The 23,510-nt window shown below is 48.5% G+C and overlaps 1 protein-coding gene and 1 pseudogene across 1 annotated transcript; both read right to left on the reverse strand.

Moving 5' to 3' along the window:
• Positions 1-1,455: 1,455 nt before the first annotated feature.
• SEC61A1 (SEC61 translocon subunit alpha 1) lies at positions 1,456-21,540 on the reverse strand. Its single transcript, XM_066353559.1, has 12 exons — positions 21,338-21,540; positions 21,034-21,101; positions 18,032-18,097; positions 17,853-17,931; positions 16,785-16,916; positions 12,338-12,447; positions 11,895-12,048; positions 7,594-7,754; positions 5,205-5,402; positions 4,745-4,936; positions 4,289-4,365; positions 1,456-3,628 (listed from the first exon to the last, which is right to left on the reverse strand). Exons 1-12 carry the CDS (start codon positions 21,342-21,344, stop codon positions 3,442-3,444), a joined length of 1,431 nt encoding a protein of 476 aa, XP_066209656.1. The 5' UTR covers positions 21,345-21,540; the 3' UTR covers positions 1,456-3,441.
• On the reverse strand, positions 15,690-16,573 carry LOC136383459 (chromobox protein homolog 1 pseudogene; annotated as a pseudogene).
• Positions 21,541-23,510: the final 1,970 nt, after the last annotated feature.

Consider the following 23,510-nt stretch of genomic DNA (forward strand, 5'->3'; position numbering starts at 1 on the left):
GCTTAGGGCTTTCAGCAGGAGCTGGCGAAGGAGGGGCATCGGCAGGTAGGAGAAAGTGGTGGGACTGAAGTAGGGACGTCAGCTGAGGCTGGGGCTGCTCCCAAGCCAGGGCAGGTTTCCTGCAGGGACCCAGCTCCAGGCAGCATGAGAGGCTCCCGGGAGTGGGTCATGCTGCCCTGTGCCCTTCACTCCTCCCCCGACTACGCCCCTAGCAGAGGTACCTGCAGATAGGCCCACAGCCAAGCATGATCTTAGAGTAGAAAGAGGGCCTTGAGCACTTAGTCCTGGCTCTGCTAAGTGGCTGTGTGACTTTAGTCACACTCTATTTCTGCACTTGTAAAACAGGGACAAGCGGTTTCTTCCCAAGGACTCTAGAAGTTACGGGGTGGGGGTGGTGGATGAAATTATGTAGAGGTGGCTATCACAGTTCTTGCCCCCCAGGAAAAAGAGGTTTTCTCCCATTATGAACAAGAGGCACTGCTCAACTTTCAGTGAACAGGTAGGAAGTGAGGTCCAGAGGGCCAGCCTGGCGTCACAGTGAGCCAAGGCAGAACCTGGCACCCAAACCATGCATGTGGCCGCTCCAATGCGGCTCCTCTGGCCCTGCTCCCCGATGAGGTTGGTGTGGCCATAGGCGGAGAGCAACAGAAACTGAAGCGCTTCCCTGGAAGCAGCTCTCCTGAGTTGCTGGGGGCCCAGAGCACCCAGCCTGTCTCCGTGTTTTGCAGTGCTTGCTGGCTGCCTCCTGCCTGCATCTCTGAGCCCACTCTGGGCTGGCAAGTGTGGAGGCAGCAGAGGGCAGACGGGCTGCTTGGGGCTTGGGGTGAGGCCTGGTCCAGGACAAGCATGTCAGCTTTGACATCTAGGTAAGTAGGAAGCTTTTTCTCACTTTACCCTGGAAACGGTCTGTCACTTGGCTCCAAGCGCAAACCACTACTTTTCTGCACAGCACATCCCAGGGAAGCAGCCACATGCCTACTACTACCGTCCACATGATGCTGCAGTCCGGGGTGGAGTGGAAACTCTCCTAGCTTACCCATGGGTCTGGCCAAGGCCAGGCTCATGATCAGGGACCAGATGTGCACTGATGACTGTTGTCACAGCCAAGAATAAAACCCCTTGTCCTGGACTGAAAGGGCGGGAAGGTGTGGGGCCACAGGCTTCTGCAGGAAGATTCTGCACCTCCCGGACACAGTGGTCCACTCAAGGCCCTAGGAGGGCTCAAGAAGCCTGCACAGCGCCCAGCACCATGGCTTCTGCATGTCAAATTACCTGAGCGGTCGACACGACCACCGGAAGGAAGTTTTCCAGACAAAATGTCTTTCTGAGGAGGAACCTGGATGTAGGGGAGACCCTGGATAGCCTGTACAAAATCAGGGTGACACCAAACCTCAGGCATCCTCTCAACAGTCTGCTTAGGAATAAAGGGAACTTGAAAACCAAAACATGAGCAAATGGCTTGTAAAAAGTTGGTTTTATTTGTTACTTTTCACCTTATCTCAGTTATGCCATTTTGGCACCCACAGTGACAGTCCTTGGAAGCTGGAGTCAACCCCCACCCACTGTGGTATTATTAACTATAGAGCATGAGCCTGAGCCGCCCAGGGCCCACTGCAGGCAGGGCTGTGAGGCCCAGCAGCCTCCAGACCACACCCCATGAGCCTGGGGACTGCGCCCTGCCGGCCAGAGCCCGCCCATTTCCCTGGGTGGGGCTGAGCAGACCGAGTGCAGGGCAGGCGGCAGGTCTCAGCTTAGGACTGGGTCTGACAAGGCCACATGTGATAGGGTGGGACGCCCTGGACAGGGGTGGAGAGAGCAGCCAGGCCCATCCTGGTTCTGTGGCTGACTTGCTGGGTATTTTAAGCAAGTTGCTTCTAGTTCCTTGGTTGGTCTTTTTCTGGTTAGTACAGTGAGGACTTTTAGGAGCCCTCCTGACTTAGGTATCAAGTTTGCCACTCCTATCAAGTCAGGAGCATGTTTCTGTGCTTCTGTGTACCTGCTGCCAGGGGACGTCTCTCTCTACAGGGCTGCACTTACCCTGGTGCTCTCTTAGAACTGGAGCACCCCCAGCAAGAATCCTTCAGCCTGCAGTGCCCAACTCTGCTGTCCTTGCTGCTAAGCACTGCCAGGTGCTTGTCCCCTGAGAGTGACCTCCCTAAAGGCCTTAGAAAAGGTTCTAATGCCTAAGATCTAGATCATCTGTTATATCAAACAGAACTTATTTTACACATAATTGAGAATCTGTTTACATGATCAGAGTCTCTCACCCTAACTGCATGTCAGACACTGGGCCTACGCCCTTCTTCTGGGGAATTTGAGAGATTGGTGGCATCTTGTCATTTACCTTACTTGCATTTGGTCTTAAGCATAATACTAGTTCTAAAAATACAGTGGGAAGTTTCCAGCCTAGAAGGTAGCAGTGGCTTGTGAACACCAAGTAAGTCACTGTCTTCCCACGGCTGAGGGCCCCACAGGACCTCCCCTTGCTAGGGCCAAGTAGGGAGTGGGAACCATGGGGGACCAGGTCCAACAACTGGAAAAACTGGACAGATGGACATCACTTCAGGGGTCCTCCACACAACATGTCCCTAGCTTGGCCAAGCACAGCTTTGTACAGCTAAAGATTCCCAACCTCACCTGCAGAAAAAGAAACAGAGCCCAAGAATGTCTGCCAGGAAATTCATCCCTCTTTTTTAGAAGAAGCTGTCCTAAAAGACTTTTATATTTGTTTTTTGTTGTCGTTTTGTTTTTTAATTTATTCATTTTAGAGAGGGGGGAGAGGAGCAGGAAGTATCAACTGCCATATGTGCCTTGACTGGGCAAGCCTAGGAGTTTGAACTAGTGACCTTAGTGTTTCAGGTCGATGCTTTATCCAATGTGCCACCACAGGCCAGGCTGTTCTAAAGACAATTCGATTTTCCAGAGAACAAATTTTAAGCAGATGTCCCTTCCCCTGACAACGAGGAGACATGCTAGTGAGTCTCCTACATCTACCAGAAACACACCTCTACTCTCACCCTCACACCCTATTGCCACAATGAAACACAGTCCTTTCAACAATGTTTGTGCTTCTAACCAATAAGACATCCCCTGTAGGGGAACAGCTGGGACCACTGCAGTCACCCACGGCACTGAGAAGGTGCGAAGGTTAAAACAAAGGTTACATGGACACACAAGGACAGTCATTATCCTCCCAACCACTCGCTAACAGCTGAATAAAACCTCACTTCTACAGTTATTTTGCCAATGCCAGAATAAAAAGCAAAATTTCAAATCGGAAATATCTAGCACTTTACAAAGTGGAATAAAAGAATATGAAATTAAAAAAAAATTAAACAAAGGTCCACATGCCACAGCAGCACCCTGTGATGAAGTTGTTGTTCCCCCTTCCTTGGCAATTCCGGAGCGCGGCTCCTCTTCCCGGTCCAGGGGAGACACGGCTCAGAATAGAAGGGCCCCCATGCTGCCAACTTCACTCTGCTCCTTTACAAAGATTTCAAAGTACTGGTAGATGATTGTGACCGCGAGCAAGATCCCAGTTCCAGACCCGATGGCACCCAGGAAGTCAGCCAGGACGGAGAGGGCCCCGATACACAGCCCCCCGAAGGCAGCGGCAGTGGGGATATACCTGGGGAGCAGGAGACGGGTCAGAGTGCCACCATGCAGATACCTCCAGTGTGACCAGCCCGATGCGTGCCACCTGCCAGCAGGGCCGAGCAGTCTAACCTGCTTACCTCTGATTTAGGAACCTAAGTCCTATAGAGGTCACTCCGTTACCTCCGGGAACTACACCTGGTCACACACCTTAGTGGTCTAGACGAGGGCTGCTGTCCGGTAAGTGGCCATACAAACCACACAGGCCTTACAAAATGTGACTAGTCCAAGTTGCGATATTAAAATGTGACGAGATGGTGAAGACAGGAACATAAGATATCTCATGATTTTTCTTACATAATACACTTTTACTTTTTTTCCCACTTTTACTTTTTTAACATGACTACTAGAACATTTAAAATTTCCTATGTAGCTTGCATTTTCTTTCTCCTGCACAGTGTGTGGTAAATCTAAAGGCTTCAGAGAATTCTTGTTAAGAGAATGAACAAAACTGCCTACTGCCCTTGCTAGGGATTAGAAAACAATCTGAAATTTGCAATGCTGATTTTCTTGTGGACACAGGGGACTATTCTATCCTGTAACCAAGGATAAGATTTAATTAAACAGAACTCTCTAAACCCTATGAAGATGCCTGTGTGTAAGAAAACCACTGGGACCCAGGGCTGGCACTCACCGATTGAGCTCATGGACCATGGAAGTCTCTCGGTGGCCCCTCATCACCATCTGCTGCTCCTTCAGCTGCTTTGCAACCTGCGTGATGCCCGAGGAGAAGACCACATTCAATTTTAAGCTGGAAATTGAAAGCTGGGTACACACGTCATGGTGGCACTAAACACTCACAGATTTCCTTCTTTGGCATCCTAACCATGTTTATGTAGAAAATTTTATAACTGCTGCGAAGAAGTCATACGACAAAGGGTGGTTCTAGTTTGGCTCCAGCTCCCCAGGAGAGCACTAATTTACTGCTGGGCTGTCCACGGCTGTAAGGCTTCACCCTAATGCAGAGGTGGCCACAACGTGTGTTCACAGACCATTTTTTTAGGAAGAGGTAACAAATCAAGACCCCTTATACCAATGACAGGAGAGAGCAACTGTTTCTTGGTTTAATCAAACTGTAACTTATACTTACATCTTTGGCAGAGGAGCCCGAGACCTCGATCCAGGTTTTGGAGAAGAATGCGCAGGAGCCCAGCATGAACACGATGTACACGACGGCATGGACAGGGTCCTCCAACACAGAACCAAAAGATTCTGGGGGAGACAGGTAATAGCAAAGGCCACCCACGGGGTAAGCGCGTGCGGGACCCCCGGAAGACGTATCCTGGAAAGAAGACAGGAAGGCTGTGAGTGCCGTTTCACTATACCTTAACGTAAGGACAAAGGCAGTTCTGAGCAGATGAAAAGGTCACAATTTGCTCACATGTCCACAGTGCATTTTTCTTACTAAAAAGAAAATCTGATGTGCTGAATCTGTAGAAGGCTGATTAGGTAATATCTCTGGGTAAAATGTCACCAGCGAGACATATGGACGTACACCACTGCAACTAGCCACAGCATGAGAACTGGTGTTTGCCAGCAGCCATACTTACAGACCAGGTGCCCAGCAGGCTGACCAGCAGGTTGCCGCTGAAGCGGGCCGACAGCATCTGGGAGATGACGTACAGGTTGGACACCAGGGCCGACTGCAGAATGATGGGGATGTTGGATGTGTAGAAGAGCTTAATAGGGTAGGTGTTGTACTGGCCTCGGTAGCGAGCCGACTTGATGGGCAGGTCCACTCGGAAGCCCTGAAAAGCCAGACAGAGCAGAGTGCGCTCACTGCCTCGTTCCCCTGTCTGCACAGACACACTCCAGCTGGGGCCGGCCAGCCCACACTGGTACCAGGGCGCTCACACCCTCTCCTGACCCTCCACTGCACCTGCAGCCACTTTAACAGGGGTTCCCAGAAAGACAGGCTGAAAAAATACCCCCGAGCCTAGCACAGTGGAATAATTGTTTTTTGTAAAACCAAAACAAAGGCAAACAATAAACCAAAGTCTATCCCATTAAGTCTGCACCAATGTGGACTATGTAAGAGCCCGAGGACATGTGCCCAGTCCTAACAGTGGCTCTCTTAGTGTTTACACTCCTTAGGGGTTTAGTGCGTTTATGGTGGCCCCAAGACGAGGTCCCCATGGCCTCCACCTCACACCCCAGAGCAGCCCTTTGTTTTAAACCATAAACAAAAACACTGTTTTTAAAAATTTTATTATTATTATTTTAGAGAGAGAGAGAGAGAGAGACAAGACAGACAGGGAGAGAGATGAGAAACATCAATCTGTGGTTACTGCACTTCAGTTATTCACTAATTGCTTCTCATACGTGGCTTGATTGGAGGGCTCCAGCTGAGTCAGTGACCCTTTGCTCAAGCCAGAGACCTTGGGTTCAAGTCAGCGACCATAGAGTTACATCTATGATTCCATGCTCAAGCCAGTGAGCTTGCGCTCAAGCCCGTGACCTTGAAGTTTCAAACCTGGGTCCTCAGCATCCCAGGTCGATGCTCTGTATGTTGCGACACCACCAGTCAGGCAGAAATGCTAAGTTTTTTAATGAATATAGCCTCTCCCTCTGAAATCCTTAGAGAATAGAAATGTTTTATCATTTTTTCCAAAGTTTCAGCACTCTTTTTTTTTAAACTAATTTTTTTTAAAGTGAGAGGGAGGGAGAGGAAGAGAGAGAAACACCGATTTGTTGTTCCGCTTATCCATGCATTCACTGGAGATTCTTGTATATGCCCTGACTGGGGATCAAACCCACAACCTTGGCATATTGGAATGATGCCCGAACCAACTGAGCTACCTGGCCAGGGCTCTTTTATATTATTTTACAAACCCCCCGTGCCTAGGACTCAGAATACATAGGATTTAAAATAAAATTTTAATGCTCTAACTACAAACACCCACTAAGCTTATGGTGGCATTAAAGCTTATTAATTTGGCATCTGAAGGCACAGACCTGTCTGGTCCTCAGAAAAAGCGCTTGGCTGGTATAAATGCCTTCCCACAGGCACTAAATTGTCTTCTCCACTGCTATCCCTTCTTTTCAATAAGTATCAGGACACAAAGTGGCTGATAAAAAAATACAAAGACTAATTCAACTACAGAAAAAAACCTGACAACTCAGGTTTCTTACTTAGAAGCAAGTGACAAGGACTAATAATTCGAAAGGTCAGAGCTCTCAAAAAGAAGAGACTTTTCCAAGATGACGGTCCCTCCAAACACTGCATACACTCCAGGAGAGACGGCGATGAGGCTTTAGAGCTTCATGACTTTTCACTTCTCTTGAACTAAAAGCTTAAAGACGCATCTTCTTTATCTGCTGCTCCCAAAGGAACATGATTTCAGAAATGTTACATCTGCCTCAGTTTTGTTTAGTTCAGGCAGGTCCCCTAACTCAATGGAACACGTGAACCTAGCTCCCAGAGAAACCTGCTCCAGTCAAATCCATCCCAGTACTCCAATATCACAGGATGACGTATACCCCCCGGGGTGTGAGTGGGGCGTGCGCACCCAGGCACTCCAGAACTGCAGTGTGGGTCCCCAGAGCTCCCCAGTGTCCAGTCAAATCCATCCCAGTACCCCAGTATCACAGGATGACGTATACCCCCCGGGGCGTGAGTGGGGCATGCACACCCAGGCAGTCCAGAACTGCAGTGTGGGTCCCCAGAGCTCCCCAGTGTCCAGTCAAATCCATCCCAGTACCCCAGTATCACAGGATGACGTATACCCCCCGGGGCGTGAGTGGGGCATGCGCACCCAGGCACTCCAGAACTGCAGTGTGGGTCCCCAGAGCTCCCCAGTGTCCAGTCAAATCCATCCCAGTACTCCAGTATCACAGGATGACGTATACCCCCCGGGGTGTGAGTGGGGCATGCGCACCCAGGCACTCCAGAACTGCAAGGTGGGTCCCCAGAGCTCCCCAGTGTGGGTCGGGACGCACCTGGAAATAGATGACCACCGCAAAGACAAAGATGGTGGCAATCAAATTCATGAGGTTGGGGAGGTTCTGGCGGTAGAAGGCCTCTCGAAGGGCTCGGACCTTGTCAGTGCGTGTGGCCAGCAGATGAAACAGTGCAATGATGGCACCTTCAAATTCCATCCCTGTCGGTTAAGGAGGGGACATGTGGTAAAGAGACAAGCAGCTTCTTAGTGGCCAAAAGAGAAAATAAAACAAAATTAATTTTGAGATGCATGGTGCCCTACTCCTAATCCACAGGGTACAATGAGTTTTCTCATGCCTCATTTCTATTTTCTCTGTCAAGATTTCAACATGCAGAAATAGTTATCTCATTTTGTTGGTAGGCAAGTCCATGGCCACCAGATGTGTGGAATGATGACCAATTATAAACTCATGAAAGTAGGATCTGAAGGGGTCCTACACTGAAGAGTGGGCTCAGAGCTGCTCATTCATTTCCCGGGAAACCCCCCGCAGTAGAGCGTCCCCAGCTCTGAAGTGCAGGTGGCCCCTGACAAGGTGGGCTTGACATCTCTGTTTCTGACATCAATGATCAAGCAGATAGGACAACGTCAAGTGCCCACCACATGGCCTGATCCGATCAGAGCCAACACCCCATGTGGACGGATGCTGAACAGAGCTAGGCAAACAGCTAGGAAGTGAGTGGCTTGCTGAGGGGCTGCAGGATCAGGAGCAAGAATGAGTACCTGACCTGAGCACAGGGCAGCAGAGGATGAGTGAGAGGAAGCTGGGGGCACAGGGCATTCGTGAGGCCTAGAAGTCTTATAAATTTTCAAGAAATTTACTAAGATTTCAAAAAATCCAAAAAACCCCAGCTAACATAGAAATAGGAGCACTGTATTCGGTCTGTCCTTCCAGGACAGGGTAACAATCCCATCATGAAAACGGGCCTCGTGCAAGGAGCCCGTGCTATGTCCAGAGCCGTGTCCTGTGGGCAGCTGGGGGGGCCCTGGGATCAGTCCTGGGAGTCCACCTATGTACTGCCCCCTCAGGGCACTGGCTCAGGTCTCTAACACAGGGTGGGGGACTACCTGCTGCGGTTCCCCGGGCTCAGGTCTCTAACACAGGGTGGGGGACTACCTGCTGCGTTTCCCCGGGCTCAGGTCTCTAACACAGGGTGGAGGACTACCTGCTGCGTTTCCCCGGGCTCAGGTCTCTAACACAGGGTGGGGGACTACCTGCTGCGTTTCCCCCGGCTCAGGTCTCTAACACAGGGTGGGGGACTACCTGCTGCGTTTCCCCGGGCTCAGGTCTCTAACACAGGGTAGGGGACTACCTGCTGCGTTTCCCCGGGCTCAGGTCTCTAACACAGGGTGGGGGACTACCTGCTGCGTTCCCCCCCCCCGGGCTCAGGTCTCTAACACAGGGTGGGGGACTACCTGCTGCGTCCCCCCCCCCGGGCTCAGGTCTCTAACACAGGGTGGGGGACTACCTGCTGCGTTTCCCCCGGCTCAGGTCTCTAACACAGGGTGGGGGACTACCTGCTGCGTCCCCCCCCCCGGGCTCAGGTCTCTAACACAGGGTGGGGGACTACCTGCTGCGTTTCCCCGGGCTCAGGTCTCTAACACAGGGTGGGGGACTACCTGCTGCGTTTCCCCTGGGCTCAGGTCTCTAACACAGGGTGGGGGACTACCTGCTGCGTTTCCCCGGGCTCAGGTCTCTAACACAGGGTGGGGGACTACCTGCTGCGTTTCCCCTGGGCTCAGGTCTCTAACACAGGGTGGGGGACTACCTGCTGCGTTTCCCCCGGGCTCAGGTCTCTAACACAGGGTGGGGGACTACCTGCTGCGTTTCCCCCCCCCCCGGGCTCAGGTCTCTAACACAGGGTGGGGGACTACCTGCTGCGTTTCCCCGGGCTCAGGTCTCTAACACAGGGTGGGGGACTACCTGCCACGTTTCCCCGGGCTGTTCCCGGACAGTCTGGAGATGCTGGCATCACTACTGAGTTCTTCTGGAGCCTCTGGGATGGCGCTTCTGGGGAAGCACTCCCTCCTAAATACCAGTGCTTCCTCAGTTCCCGCCCTGTTCCGTGTGGTCAGGTGACAGCACTGGCCTGTTTCACCACTGGGCAGAATTTAGGGATCTTAAAGCTGGAGCCAAGACAAAGTGTCACTTCACAGAGGATGACGCCCGGGTTGCCCAGGGAGGAAGAGGAACTTGTTCACGCTCAGCCCACTCTAACATTCGCCCATTGCCTCTGTGACCTCAGCGGACTACTCTATCCCGTGTTCACTCTGTGGCAGCCACACGCACTGACCTCGAATGCATCAGGCACGCTCCTACCTCAGGGCCTTGTACCTGATGGCCCCTTTCAAGGAAACGTTCTTCCCCAGTCGCAGGGCTCCTTTCCCTCTGCAGGACCTCGATTCCCAGACTAACCCTGTGAGGACAGCTGGCCATTTCCATCTTCTTCCTCTGCCCACTGTTCCCTGGGTACCTACAGCAACACCTGACCCGCACAGAACACACGGCCCACTCACCCTGTACTCCCAGGACCTAGAACAGTGCCTGGCCCTTCACAGGACTCTGTAAGTATTTGCTGAATGAAAGGCAATGACACAGGCTCTTGTTCTCTTAACTGTTAACGAAATTCCTTCTTCAAATTCACTCCCTGCAGAATCTCTGGGAACAGGACAGGGCTTCTAAGTGTTAGTTTTACTTCAGGTAAAAGCTGTTGGCAGTTAACACTATCCTGCTAATCCTGCTTTGGGCTGTGCCCACTTGCCCAGGAAAGCAACAATGGCTATCCTCCCAGACCTGAGAGGGTCTCAGTCAGTGATGCATTTCCATGTGGCCAAATCCAGAGTTCCAGATGTAGCCGCCATGCTGCCTGGTCAGCCCCGCGACCTTTGTGACTTCTGCCCTCCCTTCTCTCGCATGACCTTAATCTTCTCCTTTTCCCTCCATTCCTCAGCAAGCATGGCGGTCCTGCAGGCTCGCTCACCACCTACACGCACGTGACTGCAGACTCGCCCCTCCTGGTGGCCTTCTCGCCAGCCAGTTCTCAAACACTGCCAGTGGACACCATACTTTTATTTTAAAGCCAGAAACAAACCCACCTTTGGTCACCTTCCATCACCCTTGGATGCTCCCCTCTGGCGGTCTTATATTCTTCTCTCCTAACGCCCTGACTCAGCGCTTCCCTCGCGACAGGCTGGCTTGTCAAAGCCGGAAGACTGAATAGTTACCAAACCTCGTTCTCCGCCCTCCACTCCAGCCTGGGGTGACTTCCTCCGTCCAGACTCCCATTCCCATCGCCTCACCGGCCTGCTCCTAACTGAAGGCTGCTGCTTGGCTCCCCTCTGGCTCTGTCCTGGCAGCCCTCCTCATACCTCAGGATGTCCCCAGACCAGTGAGAGGATGGCCTTGCCATACACCTCAGCTCCTAGCCTTCATCCTCCTGCCTTTCACACCCACCCCTCAAAAGTCCTGCCTTCTGCCCAAATCTCCCCATTTGCCTTGGAGTTCCAGGAAGTGCTGAGGGAGGAATCAGATCTCGGCTTGCCCACTCTTCTCTGACATTCCTTACCTCTGGCTACCCACTTTTCCTAGTAAATCATTCTTCCTTGTATGTTTAGAACTTATTAAAAACACCCTTTGAGACAAGATGTCCTTGGCACTCTTGGTTTAGCACAGAACACTGCATTGTATAGGCTCCACGATGGGCTGGGCATCACGTCATTTCATGTTCTTTTTCATTTCATCTTGGCACCTGAGGCTCAGAGGTAGGGGGATTTGCCCAAAGCCACTTACGTACTATTAACAGGAACAGCTAGAAGATCAAGTTCAGGCCTCTTTCACAAAGTTGCCCCTCGCCAAGTGCATTGATTCAGTGATTTCATTTTTAGAAACATCTTCACTGAGAGCAAGTGCCAAAACACATAAACATGAGTGTATGAGGCTGTCTGCTGTCTGTGCTGTGTAACAACCAAACCTGGAAATGACCTGCATGTCTGTCGGAAGAAGACTGGTTAAATAAATGCTGCTCTATCCTTGCCACTAAGTTTATACTGCTAGCAAAAATGAGGCAGGATGCATTCTGGCATGGCAAATGTTCATGAAATGCTCTAATGTGGAATATATACGTTATGTACCACGAGCAGAAGCCTGTCTGTTTAAAAAAATTCTGCAGATGCACACAGAAAAGTCAGAAGTAACATACCTTCAACAGAGGTGATTTTCCTTGGATGGGGAGCTTTCAGCTCTTGCTTTGCACATCAGTACTTTTTACCGAGCCCTGCCCGCAGGAAAGGCCAAGTCCTTACCTCGGCCGGTGTTGACAGTGGTGGGGCTGAACGCTTTCCACACGATGGTCTCACAGATGTTAGTGGCAATGAAGAGGGAGATACCAGAGCCCAGGCCGTATCCTTTTTGCAGAAGTTCATCCAAAAGTAGGACAATTAAGCCAGCAACAAAAAGCTGCAAAAATTAAAAAGTAAAAGTGAAGAAACCCAAACAGACTGCACTCCTGCTCTCCCCAGGCGTGGCTCTTTCCTCCTCTCAGTAAGGGGCTTCTCTGATACAAATGCTGAAGGCCGAGTAAACAATGGACAACAACACCTTCCTCTGGCGAGTTTAGAAGGGCCAACACAGGTGTTTTGGCTTCTCAGAAGAAGTTTATTTTATTCATGGTTCAAGTCTGTTATCTGGGCAGTCTGAGTGAGTGTGAGGAGCTACTCAGAGGGGGGAATGTTAGCATAACAATTACCTGGATGGTGATTAACAGGCAGATTCCAGCGCCCATTTCAGAAGGGTCCCCATACATTCCTGTCATCACATACACAATAGACTGGCCAATGGTAATGATCATGCCAAATACTAGAAATCAAAAGAAAACGATGTTCTGAAAGTGCGACATCACACAGTTGTAGAGGAGACAGTTATCGAACAACTACTCTGTGCCAGGCACCACGGAGAACAAAGCTGATGAACACCGACTCTCCAAGGAGCGTGGTCCAAGAAAACCACAATCACATCATCAGAGTATACGATAACTCAATGCCTGGGAACAGAAGCAGATGAGCTCTTTAATTCACCTCCTACATCCACTTTCCTGTCAGTGACAGGAAGAAAAGAGTCAGAATGTGACAATGTGGTTCTTATGGAAGACAAATCAGGGAGCAAAATCTAGTGAAGACACCATCCCAAGGCACATAACTTGGCGATGGCCCCAACCCACAGCATTCAAACTCAGAGCAGGCTGCTCGGGTTCGGGAGGGCTCCTGAGTTAACTACACACCTGGGCCACCTCTACAGGGTTAGCATCTCAGCCTGGGTCCAGAACACAGACAATTAACTCTGGGCTAAAGGATCCCTTCCCAGTTTGTACGTAAATTTTTATCTTTTATTTTAAGGAAAAACCTCAGAATGCTCTCAATTTAGTCACTTGTCCTATTTCCTCGGCCACAAAACTCTCTTGACCCAATAGTAGCTTTCCTTTTTGTAGTCTGTCTTTGTTTCTTTTATTATACTTCACTGTTAGGCACAATGGAATCGGACTATTTTCACTGGTTCCACAGGACTAGATGAATCTTCAAGTATGGGTTTTGGCTTCAAGTTCAGCTTTCTGGTTAGTTTGTCAAATCTGATTAGTAAAATAAAATTGTATTCCGGAGTGCCCGTCAAATGTAGTCTGTATTTAACTTTTAAAAAACTGCTCACTGACACTGAATTCTCAAAACAAAGGAAATTTTAAAAATTGTCAAGACCAAAGAAAAAATAGACAATTTGTGCTTCTGAAAATTTACATATATATTTTAAAATCCTGATTTGTGCCTGAAACTTACAAGTTTAAATTAGATGAGTCATTTTCGCTCAATTACTTAACCTACTAAAGATGTCTTCCACATGCTGGAGGAAACTATGGCTGGGGCCAGACTGACGGTGGCGCAGTGGAGAGAGTGCTGACCTGGGATGCTGAGGTCGTCGGCTTGAGTGAGGGCCGTCTGGCTTGAGCGCAGGCTCACCAGCTTGAACACGGGGTGGCCGGCTTGAGCGTGGGATCAACAACATGATCCCATGGTCACTGGCTTGAGCAAGGGGTCACTGGCTCGGTTGGAGACCCTGGTCAAGGCACATATGAGAAGCAACCATTGAACAACTAAAGTGCTGCAATTATGAGTTGATGCTTCTCATCTCTCCCTTCCTGTCCCTCTCCCTCCTGATAAAAAAAAAAAAGAAAAAGAAAGAAAAAGGAAATATGGCTGGGCACAAACTATTAACTATCACTTCCTAATTATATATTTCAGTTCAGCCAGAGGCTGAATATGGATCGTTTTGATGGTTGTTTATTGTTAACAGTGCCATTAATTTGCTATGAGGCAAATATGATTATTCCCATTTTTACAGATGAAGAAACAAACTGAGATATAAGAGCAGTCATTTAACTTTGTCCAAAGTCACAAAGTTGGGTTGAGAGGAAGACCATTCCCCTAAGTTGATACTTTTTAAACTCCCAGAGGAAAACAACACCTACCAAATATCTACTATGTGCCAGGCAGAGGTATTTTACAAACGTTATTCCACTGGATTCTTACGATAGCTCTAGTACACATCATCTCCTCCGAAGCAGTAAGGACATGTGCCTGTTGGGGGGAAATCTCCAAGTCCTGCTCCTTCCTGTCGATCACGCAGCACTGGAGGCAATGGTCATCCTCTCCCCCGCCTTGTCCAGCCCGGCCAAGTTCCTTGCACCATTACGTTCCCACAAGTGTTTTCTTTCTTCCTTTCTTCTTTCCTTCCCTCTTTCCTTTCCTTTCCCTTTCTTTTCTAAGGATTATAAATCTATAGTTTAATTAAGAAAGAAACTGACATTGTAGCATGAAGTTTACATTTAAACAAACTTGAACTGAAACCTAACAGTTGCCTAATAAGATTTTACACTGGAGTCCCAGGTCTGGCTTGAGCCATCAAGCTGAGTCTCATGAGTCAAGACAGCATTGTGGGTGTTAGTTCATTCTTAGGATTAAAAATAGATTTTTGTTTTGTTTTGTGTTTTAAAATGACCCACAGTCCTAGTAGGATTTAATCTTCTGAGACCAGGGCTTTTGAAATGATCCAACTCCTGAAGTGATCCGATGACCCTGTGCTGTTGGTGACTGAACCCTGCCGCCGACGGTTTCAGAGTTCCGTGTTCAAAACACCAAGCAGCACCAAGAGCTTCCCCCCCTAAGAGCACGGGCCCTTCTCTTGACTCTCACACCTCCTATGCCACCCTCTTCCTCTCCCTAAATACCTCAGCCAGGGGCTTGGAAAAGAAAGGGTCTTCTTGTCAATTTCAAGAATTAGCACCTCTAAGTCAGAATAATCTACCTATGTACACGCTCCAATGAAAGACTCCCTTCTCAGCCAGTTTCCATCCCCAAACGGCAGCTTTGGTGACCTATAAACGAGATCAGTTCTTTGCTGGGAACAGCTTTAAGCTCAGGCAGGGAACACCTTGGCTTGTAAGTTTCAGGCATTCTGAGTTTTTAAATATTCTCCACTGTCCTCATTTAGATTGCCAGTGACATTTTTCTCTTTTTAGCTAGAGAGACAGAGAGACAGGAAGAGAGAGAGATGAGATGTATCAACTCATAGTTAGTTGTTTATTGATTGCATCTTATACATGCCCTGACTGGGGGGCTCCAGTTGAGCCAGTGACCCCTTGCTTAAGCCAGCAACCTTAAGCTTCAAGCAAGCTGTAAAAAGTACAGTAAACATTACTGGGAAGAAGGCAGTCAGTTGTGGAGATGCTCTGTGAAGATCTCTGGTATCTTTCTGCTCTCCCACACACCCGCTCTGTAAGTTCTGTCTTTCACAGCAGGCCCTTTCCTTTTCTCAGCAAAGTGCAGGACGGATTACCTCGAAACACTTATCCTCCTTCCTTGCCACTGGGATGGATGTGCAAACTACACAGCATGGAACGGCTTTAAAACACACGGCCTACTGTTGGGCACAGAAACTATACTGGTTTTTCAAAGAACATCTTCTCAAGCCACCTCGATGGTGTCAAGACAAGAACTCCTTCCCCTCCTCACTTGATATCCAGTCAGATGTGACAGGGGCTAGTACTAGGAGAGTTAATTCTTGTCATCTTTTCTGTCATCGTCTTCCAGGGGTTAGGAATGCCACGTCAGCCTCTCCTCATGGAAGGCTACAACCACCTGGGGGCACCTGGCACTGGCTTCCTGGGCAGGGACCAGGTCAGCTTCAGCAGTTTGTCCATTGGTTTTTCCAGAACATTAGTTCGCCACTAAAGTCTATAGCTCCGATAATCTGCTCCGGCTCCAACCCCAGGCACAGCCTAATGGCTTTTCTGACTCTTCTTTGGTTCCTCTACTCCATTATCTTCAGAATCAGAGTCAGCTTTGCCCTGGCTTCCTTCTGATTTATCTGTCATGTGCTAGTTTTTATAAGATTTTACTTATTGATTATACAGAGAGGAGAGGGGCAGTGGAGCAAGAAGTACCAACTCATAGTTACTTCACTTTAGTTGTTCAATGCTTGCTTCTCGTATGTGCCTTGACCAGGCAAGCCCAGGGTTTCGGACCGCCGACATCAGCATCCCAGGTCGCTGCTCTATCCACTGCGCCACCCCAGGCCAGGCTCATGTGCTATTTTCCGTTCTGTAGGAACTCGGCAGTGAAGCTGGGGCAGTCGAGGCTCTCTTCTGGCCCCCATGTGTGGTCCTCAGGAGAACCCTTTCCACTTGGAGGCACTCCCCTTTGCCCTTCACCACTCAGTGGCCCAGAACTCTTTCACCACACCCTCCTCTGCCTTCTCTGCTGGCACCTCCTCCACTCTCTTCTTGTTCTGTTCTGTCCCCACCGTGCCCGACAGTTTTCTGATGTAAAGGGTGATACTGCTCAGAGTAGCCTCGAGAGTGTGAGAGCACTGCACTGACACGTCGTGTCGGGCAGGCCGGAGGAGTGGCGCCCAGAAAAGTCACAGACCAGGTGGTCATGGTCAAGCCCCTTACTGAGCAGTGTACTGCAGACCCTGGCCAATGGTCTCCCCAAAAAAGTCTTTCTTGCTAACACAGACCACAGAGTACCTGCAGGGTCGCTGGGCCAAGGAAGTTAGTGTACAAAGAACATTGTTTGGATGTCCCAAACTTACAGCAAACTTAAATTCTCAACTACAGGTATTTGAACATCATTCGAAATTTCACTTACACTTCTGGGCTCCATTGAAGAGGGCTCGGTCTTTTGGGGTGTCACCAACTTCAATTATTTTGGCGCCAGCCAAGAGCTGCATGATGAGGCCAGAGGTGACAATAGGAGAGATACCCAGCTCCATCAATGTGCCTGAGAAAAAGAGGGCAAAACACAGCCCGTATTAGCTTAGAAAAGCAATACATTATTAAGAAAATGAGCAAAATCTGACTTGGTATCGCTTATACAAATCCAGTGTGCTTCAGTTTGCTAGCAGCTTTTAATTTAGAGAATAATCCCCCAATATCAACAACTACAGCATAATTCAATTCACTCTGCGCAGTTTGCCAGGCCGTATCTTATTTTGTTTCGGAAGTCACGTGGCTTTTAAACAGATAGCTGCATTCAAATTCACCAAAAACAGAGTCATTCTGGTTTTATAGAGATAAGAAAGATTTGTTTCTTCATCAGTTACTAAAAGTAACATTCAAATAATTTCCAGAGTCTGAAAAGAGAGCCTGTGCAATTGTAGTTAGCTGTGAATAAACTTCCACTTCCATTACGCTAAAATATTTCTAATTGATTTGAAACTTAATTTGAACTACATTTAAAAAATAAGTTAATCAAAAACGGTTCTGACATGAAAGCTGAAGACCCTTCCCCCCAAGGTAATTAGGTAAGATATACAAAACAGTGTTACATACTTTTCTGGCACATACATGTAACCCACAGACATGAAAAAGATGCAGCTGAGAAACAAATGGCATATTCTAAAGGTTATGAAAATACTAGCTAGGTAGAAATATCATGATTTCAGTTGTTTAAAAAGCACTCTAGTTTTCCCATAATTTTTCATTCTCTGACATAGATTTAATCTTATTACAGGTTTTGTACTGTATTCACATGCAATTCTGAATATGATAACATGCCTTGATGCGGAATTCTGCATTTACCACGGCACAGCACACTGACATTCTTCCCAAACATGCTCTGAACAAATTCCACATAAAGCCAAAGCCTGCAATTTAACTACAGGAGGTGGTCAAGCCCGCGGTGCACAGAAAGAGGTGCACAGAGCCAGAATTCTACCTCGATTGGAGGCCAGAATCACTCTTATCCAATAGAAAGGGTCGGCAGAGTCTGAAGACATGATACCAAACAGGGGGATCTGGAAACAAGCAGAGAGGAGAGGAGTCAGTGCGCCTGTCTCCAGCCCTCTAACCCCTGCGACCCCCACCTCGATAAGAGAACAGGACACCTGCACTTACCTGGCAGCATACCAAGAAAATGAAGAGAGTGATAGCAGTCCACAGCACTTTCTCCTTAAACTGAATCTACGTAGAAGAGAATAAATTAAGGCAACAAGTTATTGTCATAAGCATATAGAAATGGACTCTGATCAGACCCTTTTCTCTGTTCACCAGAAAAGCAAGCCTTGAAAAATCCAAACCATGTACCAAACATAAGTACCAAAATACAAGTACAAGCATTGCAGGCTTTCTATGTACAAGGCACATATGCAAAGACCTTCATAGGCCTTACCTCATTTGATCCTTGTACTACATACGATTATTATTTTTATTTTACAATAAAAAAATATTGAGTCTCAGAAAGGCCAAGAAATTTGTCCCAAAGCCCACAGTTGAAGTGAGTTTGAGTACAAATATATGCTTTTAACCATTAGCATTAACAGTTTAGGATCAGATTCAAGATAAAAAAATTTTACCATAGTAACCAGAAGAGCCCTTACAACGTATGAGCTATCCCCATTCATTTGAAAGTGTTTATTTCTTTATTTTTATTTATTTTTTAATTGAGAGGAGGGGAGATGGATTCCTGCATGTGCCCTGACCTGGATTTACCCGGCGATCCCTGTCCGAGGCCGATACTTTGCCCATCTGGGGCCATGCTCACAACTGACCTATTTTTAGTGCCTGAGGTGGTGGCTCCACAGAGCCATTCTCAGTGCTGAGGGCCAACACACTAGAATCAATCATGCCATGGCTGTGGGAGGGAAAGACAGAGAGAAAGAGAGAGAGAGAGGGTAGGGGAGAAGCAGATGGTCGCACCTCCTGTGTGCCCTGACTGGGCATCAAACCTGGGACTTCCACATACTGGTTGACGCTCTACCATTGAGCAAACTGGCTAGGGCTGAAAGTGTTTTGTAACTGACAAAATCTTGTTATTCTGGAGGAAACTAATTTGGAATTTGTGGCTGTTTACTATGCAGTACATTTTCTATGAATTAAGGGTAAAACAATGAACAGTTTGGGTGGGAGGGCAGGGAGAGCTGCAAGCTTAACCTCCCCACTAACTACTAGTAGCATCTAAGACTTTTCACGTCTCTTCAAGTATGAAAGTAGGATATGCTACACTTCAGAATCATTTTATAGATGACTAATAAGAATCACTAGAAGTTTAGATGCCCCGCCCAAGGACCCCCACTACTAAGCAGTAGAGTGGAGATTCTTCTGAGCCTTCTGCCTCTGAAACTCAGTGTCCTCATTAGTACACTGCAGGAATGGCGTTAAAGTGATTTAAAAACACCACAATATTGTGCAGACTAAGGATCTTTACGTGGAAATGCCTTGTGAATGACAGTATTAAGTGAACAAAATGTGTTCTTAAGATACTTTTTAATTTGAGAGGAAGAGAAACCTAAGCAAGCACTAAGCCAGAGTCCTGGCTCTCTGGTCAGAATAGAAGTTCGGTCCTGTCTACCAGTTTAGGCCATGATAACACAATCACACAAAGGCAGTGCAATTCCATGCTCAGATACTCTGTGTGAAGTGTAGTCAGTTTACAGAACTCTTCCTCCTCTTGGGAATGCTCCTATTTCCACTTGTCATCATACCACACCAGATAATTAGGAAGCTCAGAGAGACTTCTCATTTGTCAGTAACTAAGTCTCTCCTAGATGCAGCCAAATTCAGCAGTGAAACATCAAAAACTGTTTATCCAAGTCTTGTCTATGCTACCTTTTAAATAGCCCCTATATCTATCCATATCTCCGAGTTCACTCCCATGGTTCACTTTCTATTGCAAAAGCCTCTAAACCACTCCAAGTCTCTATCCTACTCTCAAAGCACTTTTCTAACCTGACGGGCTCCTAATGCTCCCCACCTACCCTTATGCTCTGTTCGTACTGAACTACATCTAACTCTCTCCAACCTGCTTGTCTTCACTGCCTCTGCATATTCCTTATGCCTGGCGTTCCTTCCTGTCACTTCAAGAAAACTTCTATTCTTCCATCCAAACCACCATCAGACATCCCATTTTCCAGAGTTAATCCCTTCTGAAGCCAGTGCTATACTTTGCATATATTTTCACAGCTCCATCTACCACACTTAAGCTACAAGGCTAATGTCACACAGCTAAAAGGTTGAGAGGTTGAGCGAAGGGTAGACCCCAGGCTTGCCTGCCTCCAGAGCCTCCCTTTCTACTCTGCTGGAAGGGGAAGGGGCGGGTGTGGCAGGAGAAGAGCTATGCATATTAGTCCATCAAAGGCAGTACCTATGTCCAAAAAGAGAGAGAAAGAAAAGGATGCGCCAAGAACCTAAGTGTTTATGTTGCTGTCAAGCACACATATGTGAATGCATGAACAATAGCCTGAAAAGAATGAAGACAAAATATATAACTCTTCTTTAAGAACCCAATGGAATATTTCTTCATTGACAGCTTTACTTATATTGGCGACTCTCACAATCTGGGCCTGTAGCGGCAGAAATTCTGAGACAGATTCTATTTTTCCATGTTTTAATGTGCCCACTGTAAGAGGCAGGGTTCGTAACACGCCTTTAGTCTCAGTTAATCTGGCAGCCTACGAAAAGGCAGACACTCGTTTGTACAGACCAGTGACTGCCCTTAGCTGCTTTTAGCAGCTGGTTACAAAGAGCATCTCCTAAAAAAAAAAAAAAAAAAAATAAAAATCTAAGTTATGATGTGCTCCTGTTGGTGGTGAAAGGGAAGGGTAACAACCTGAGTGTCCTGGGGCTTTCGAGGCCTTACTCAGTCACTGCCAGGCTCAATCTGGGACAGGGCACCCTCGAGGCTGTGTCCACAGGGGTAAGGATGCTCCGAATAAAGCCCGGTGACTTCGGTGGAAACTCCCACACGAGAAGGTCACCTCTCCACCAGTCAACCACACTCTGGGGGCAGAGCAGGTGGGCGCGCTTTCACCGGCGTGCTGAAGCCATCTTCAATTGTACTGTGAACTTCAAGGGCCCGGGGTGCCACGAAGCCTCCTCTGACGGCGATCTGGGGGACTCACCTTCCTCTCCGGCTTCTGAATCTCCGGCAGAATGACACAGAAGGGCTTGATGACTTCCAGGAACTTGACTTGGATGGGAGAAACAAAGGCAGAGTCAGGGCTCGGAGAAGGCCGCTACCCCAGGGAGCCTTCCGCCCACGTTGTGTTAGGACAGGGGAGCAGGCCGGGGACCGGGACGCGTGGGGATCCCGACAAGGGCCCGGCCCGCCTGGCAGGCCTGGCGGGTGGGCACCTGCCCGGACCGGTGAGAGGAAGAGGGATGTGATCCATCCCGGCGGAACCGGGGCTTCCCCAAGGGACTCACTCGCCATGGCGGCGGCTGCTCGGGCTCCGCGTCCTGCTTCGGCTCCACTTCGCTCTGCTTGAGGCGACGCTACCCCCGGCCCAGCCTGCAACGGACCACGGCACCTCCGCCGAGAGACACGTCAGTGATAGCACCGGCGTGAGCGGGGCGGGGCGGAGCCGGACCGGGGCAGACAGTAGGCCGCTTCCGCTTCCTGCCACGCGCTAAGGGCTGGCCCCGGCTCCGCGCCGCCTCCGCGGAGACCACAACTCCCGGCATGCAGCGGGGCTCTCGGTCTGCAGCGGGGCTCCCTCCCACAGCCTGCCCGGGAGAAGGTGCTCACTCGGCAGGGCGGGGCCTGGCGGCTCGGGGAGCGCGGGGCAGGCCGGGAATGGAGTGTAGGGCTGAGTCCACTTGGTAACGCGAGAGTGCGCAGGGGAGGGAGGGTTTGCTCGGTCTCCGTACTGAAGCGGTGCTGGCTGGTGGAGAAAGTGAGGTAGTGCTGGAATCTGCCTGTGCCCCGGCTGTGCCAGCGAGCGGAGTCCTGGTTAAGGTGACCAATCGTCCTCCTTTAGGGAGGACAGTCTTTCTTTTGTAAGTTCCGCCCTCCCTGGAAAAGTGTCCTCCTTTTTGATATTGGAAGACTAATCTGTAAATGACCGTAGTGGATCAGTGCAGTCCATTCATTGCGTGTGATGTGATGTATTTGTATCTAAATGAGACTTTTTTCTTACAATTATTATTAAGAATTAATAGGCATCTAAGCATAATTACAATATAAAATATTACAAATGTTTTTATTATTCATTTATCGTAGCGTATTATTGTTGCAATGAATAAAATGTTTCTTTCATTTATATTGTTATCCTCAATTTATTTTTGTCCTCCTTTTCATTGTAAAAAAGTTGGTCACCTTACTTCCATGCCTTTCGCAGCACTTACAGCAGGCTTCGTTCCAGCGCCGACCACAGTGCGGGAACCTAGTAGGGCCCTCACGACCCTCGTTAGTATTCAGCAAACCCAGTTCCTGTCCTGGGCCGGGAAATGACAGCTGAGCCCTGCCATCTGAGGACGAACGGGTTTAGTGTAGAGAGAGACAGACCTCAGAGAAGAGCTGAGGCAGCTAAGGAAATGGTCCGGCCCACTAGGAAATTCAGGAAGGCCTCCTGGAGTAGTTCGGTTGCTTTTGTGCCAAACCCAGACGGATTTCGGGGAGACGAAATGAGGAAGGAGGGCGCTCCAGGTTGAGGAACCCGTTGATGGCGGTGTGACTGCTTAAGATCTTTGCGGAAAGAAGCCTTGTTTTTGGTTGGGGCAAAGGCTACGTGATGGAGAACAAGAGGATTTAGTGTTCGTGGACATTGCAGTGGGTAGGTCATGGGGTGCTAGGTGGGGAGTTGGGTTTATTTTCAATGCATCTATAATTAAGGCTAACATGTACATAATCTAAAAGAGACTTCATGCCATGAGCACTGGAGGAGGAGGAGGAGGAGATGGACGCTGCTGGCTGGGGATTCGGGAATATCTCATGGAGCTAAATCCTGACGTGGACAGGTGGAAGTTGGAGGCGCACATGTGGCAAGATGCTGTTTTGCATTAATAATTTAGGGATTGCTTTTTCTACTTTCCCCTACTCTCTCATTTGTAGCAGGTAGCCAAGACAGGAAGTATTTTTTTTCTTTTTTAAAGGTTAAACAGATTTTTTTCTCTTTTTTCTTTTAAAAAATTTATTGGGGTGACATTAGTTAATAGGATCATATAGGTTTCAAGTATACAATTCTATGATACATGGTCTGTAAGTTGCATTGTGTGCCCACCAGCCAAAGTCAAATCATCTTCATGGGCATATAGTTGGCCCCCTTTAGCCTTTATTAACCCGCTGCCCTCTTCCCTGTAGTAACCACCGTACCGTGGAAGTCTTTTAAAACCTAACCCAGGAATGGAAAACTCAAATTACTACAGTAGGCAGATGGGTAGCTTCAGTTAGTAAAATGGTTCAGATGTGACATCACTTGATACAATCCCCCACACAAAAAATTAAACCTGGTCTATTCTTCTAGAACTGCTTCTGAAATGCAGCCCCCTCTTTCCATTAGGACCCATTGATCTGGAGTTTTGGCCAGAATCTATAACTGGCGGTCTCTGGGTTAAATTCAGCAGGTAGCTCAGTGGTGGTACTTATATGCCCTGTACC

This window comes from Saccopteryx leptura, chromosome 11, assembly GCF_036850995.1.
Source record: "Saccopteryx leptura isolate mSacLep1 chromosome 11, mSacLep1_pri_phased_curated, whole genome shotgun sequence".
Lineage (NCBI taxonomy): Eukaryota > Metazoa > Chordata > Mammalia > Chiroptera > Emballonuridae > Saccopteryx > Saccopteryx leptura.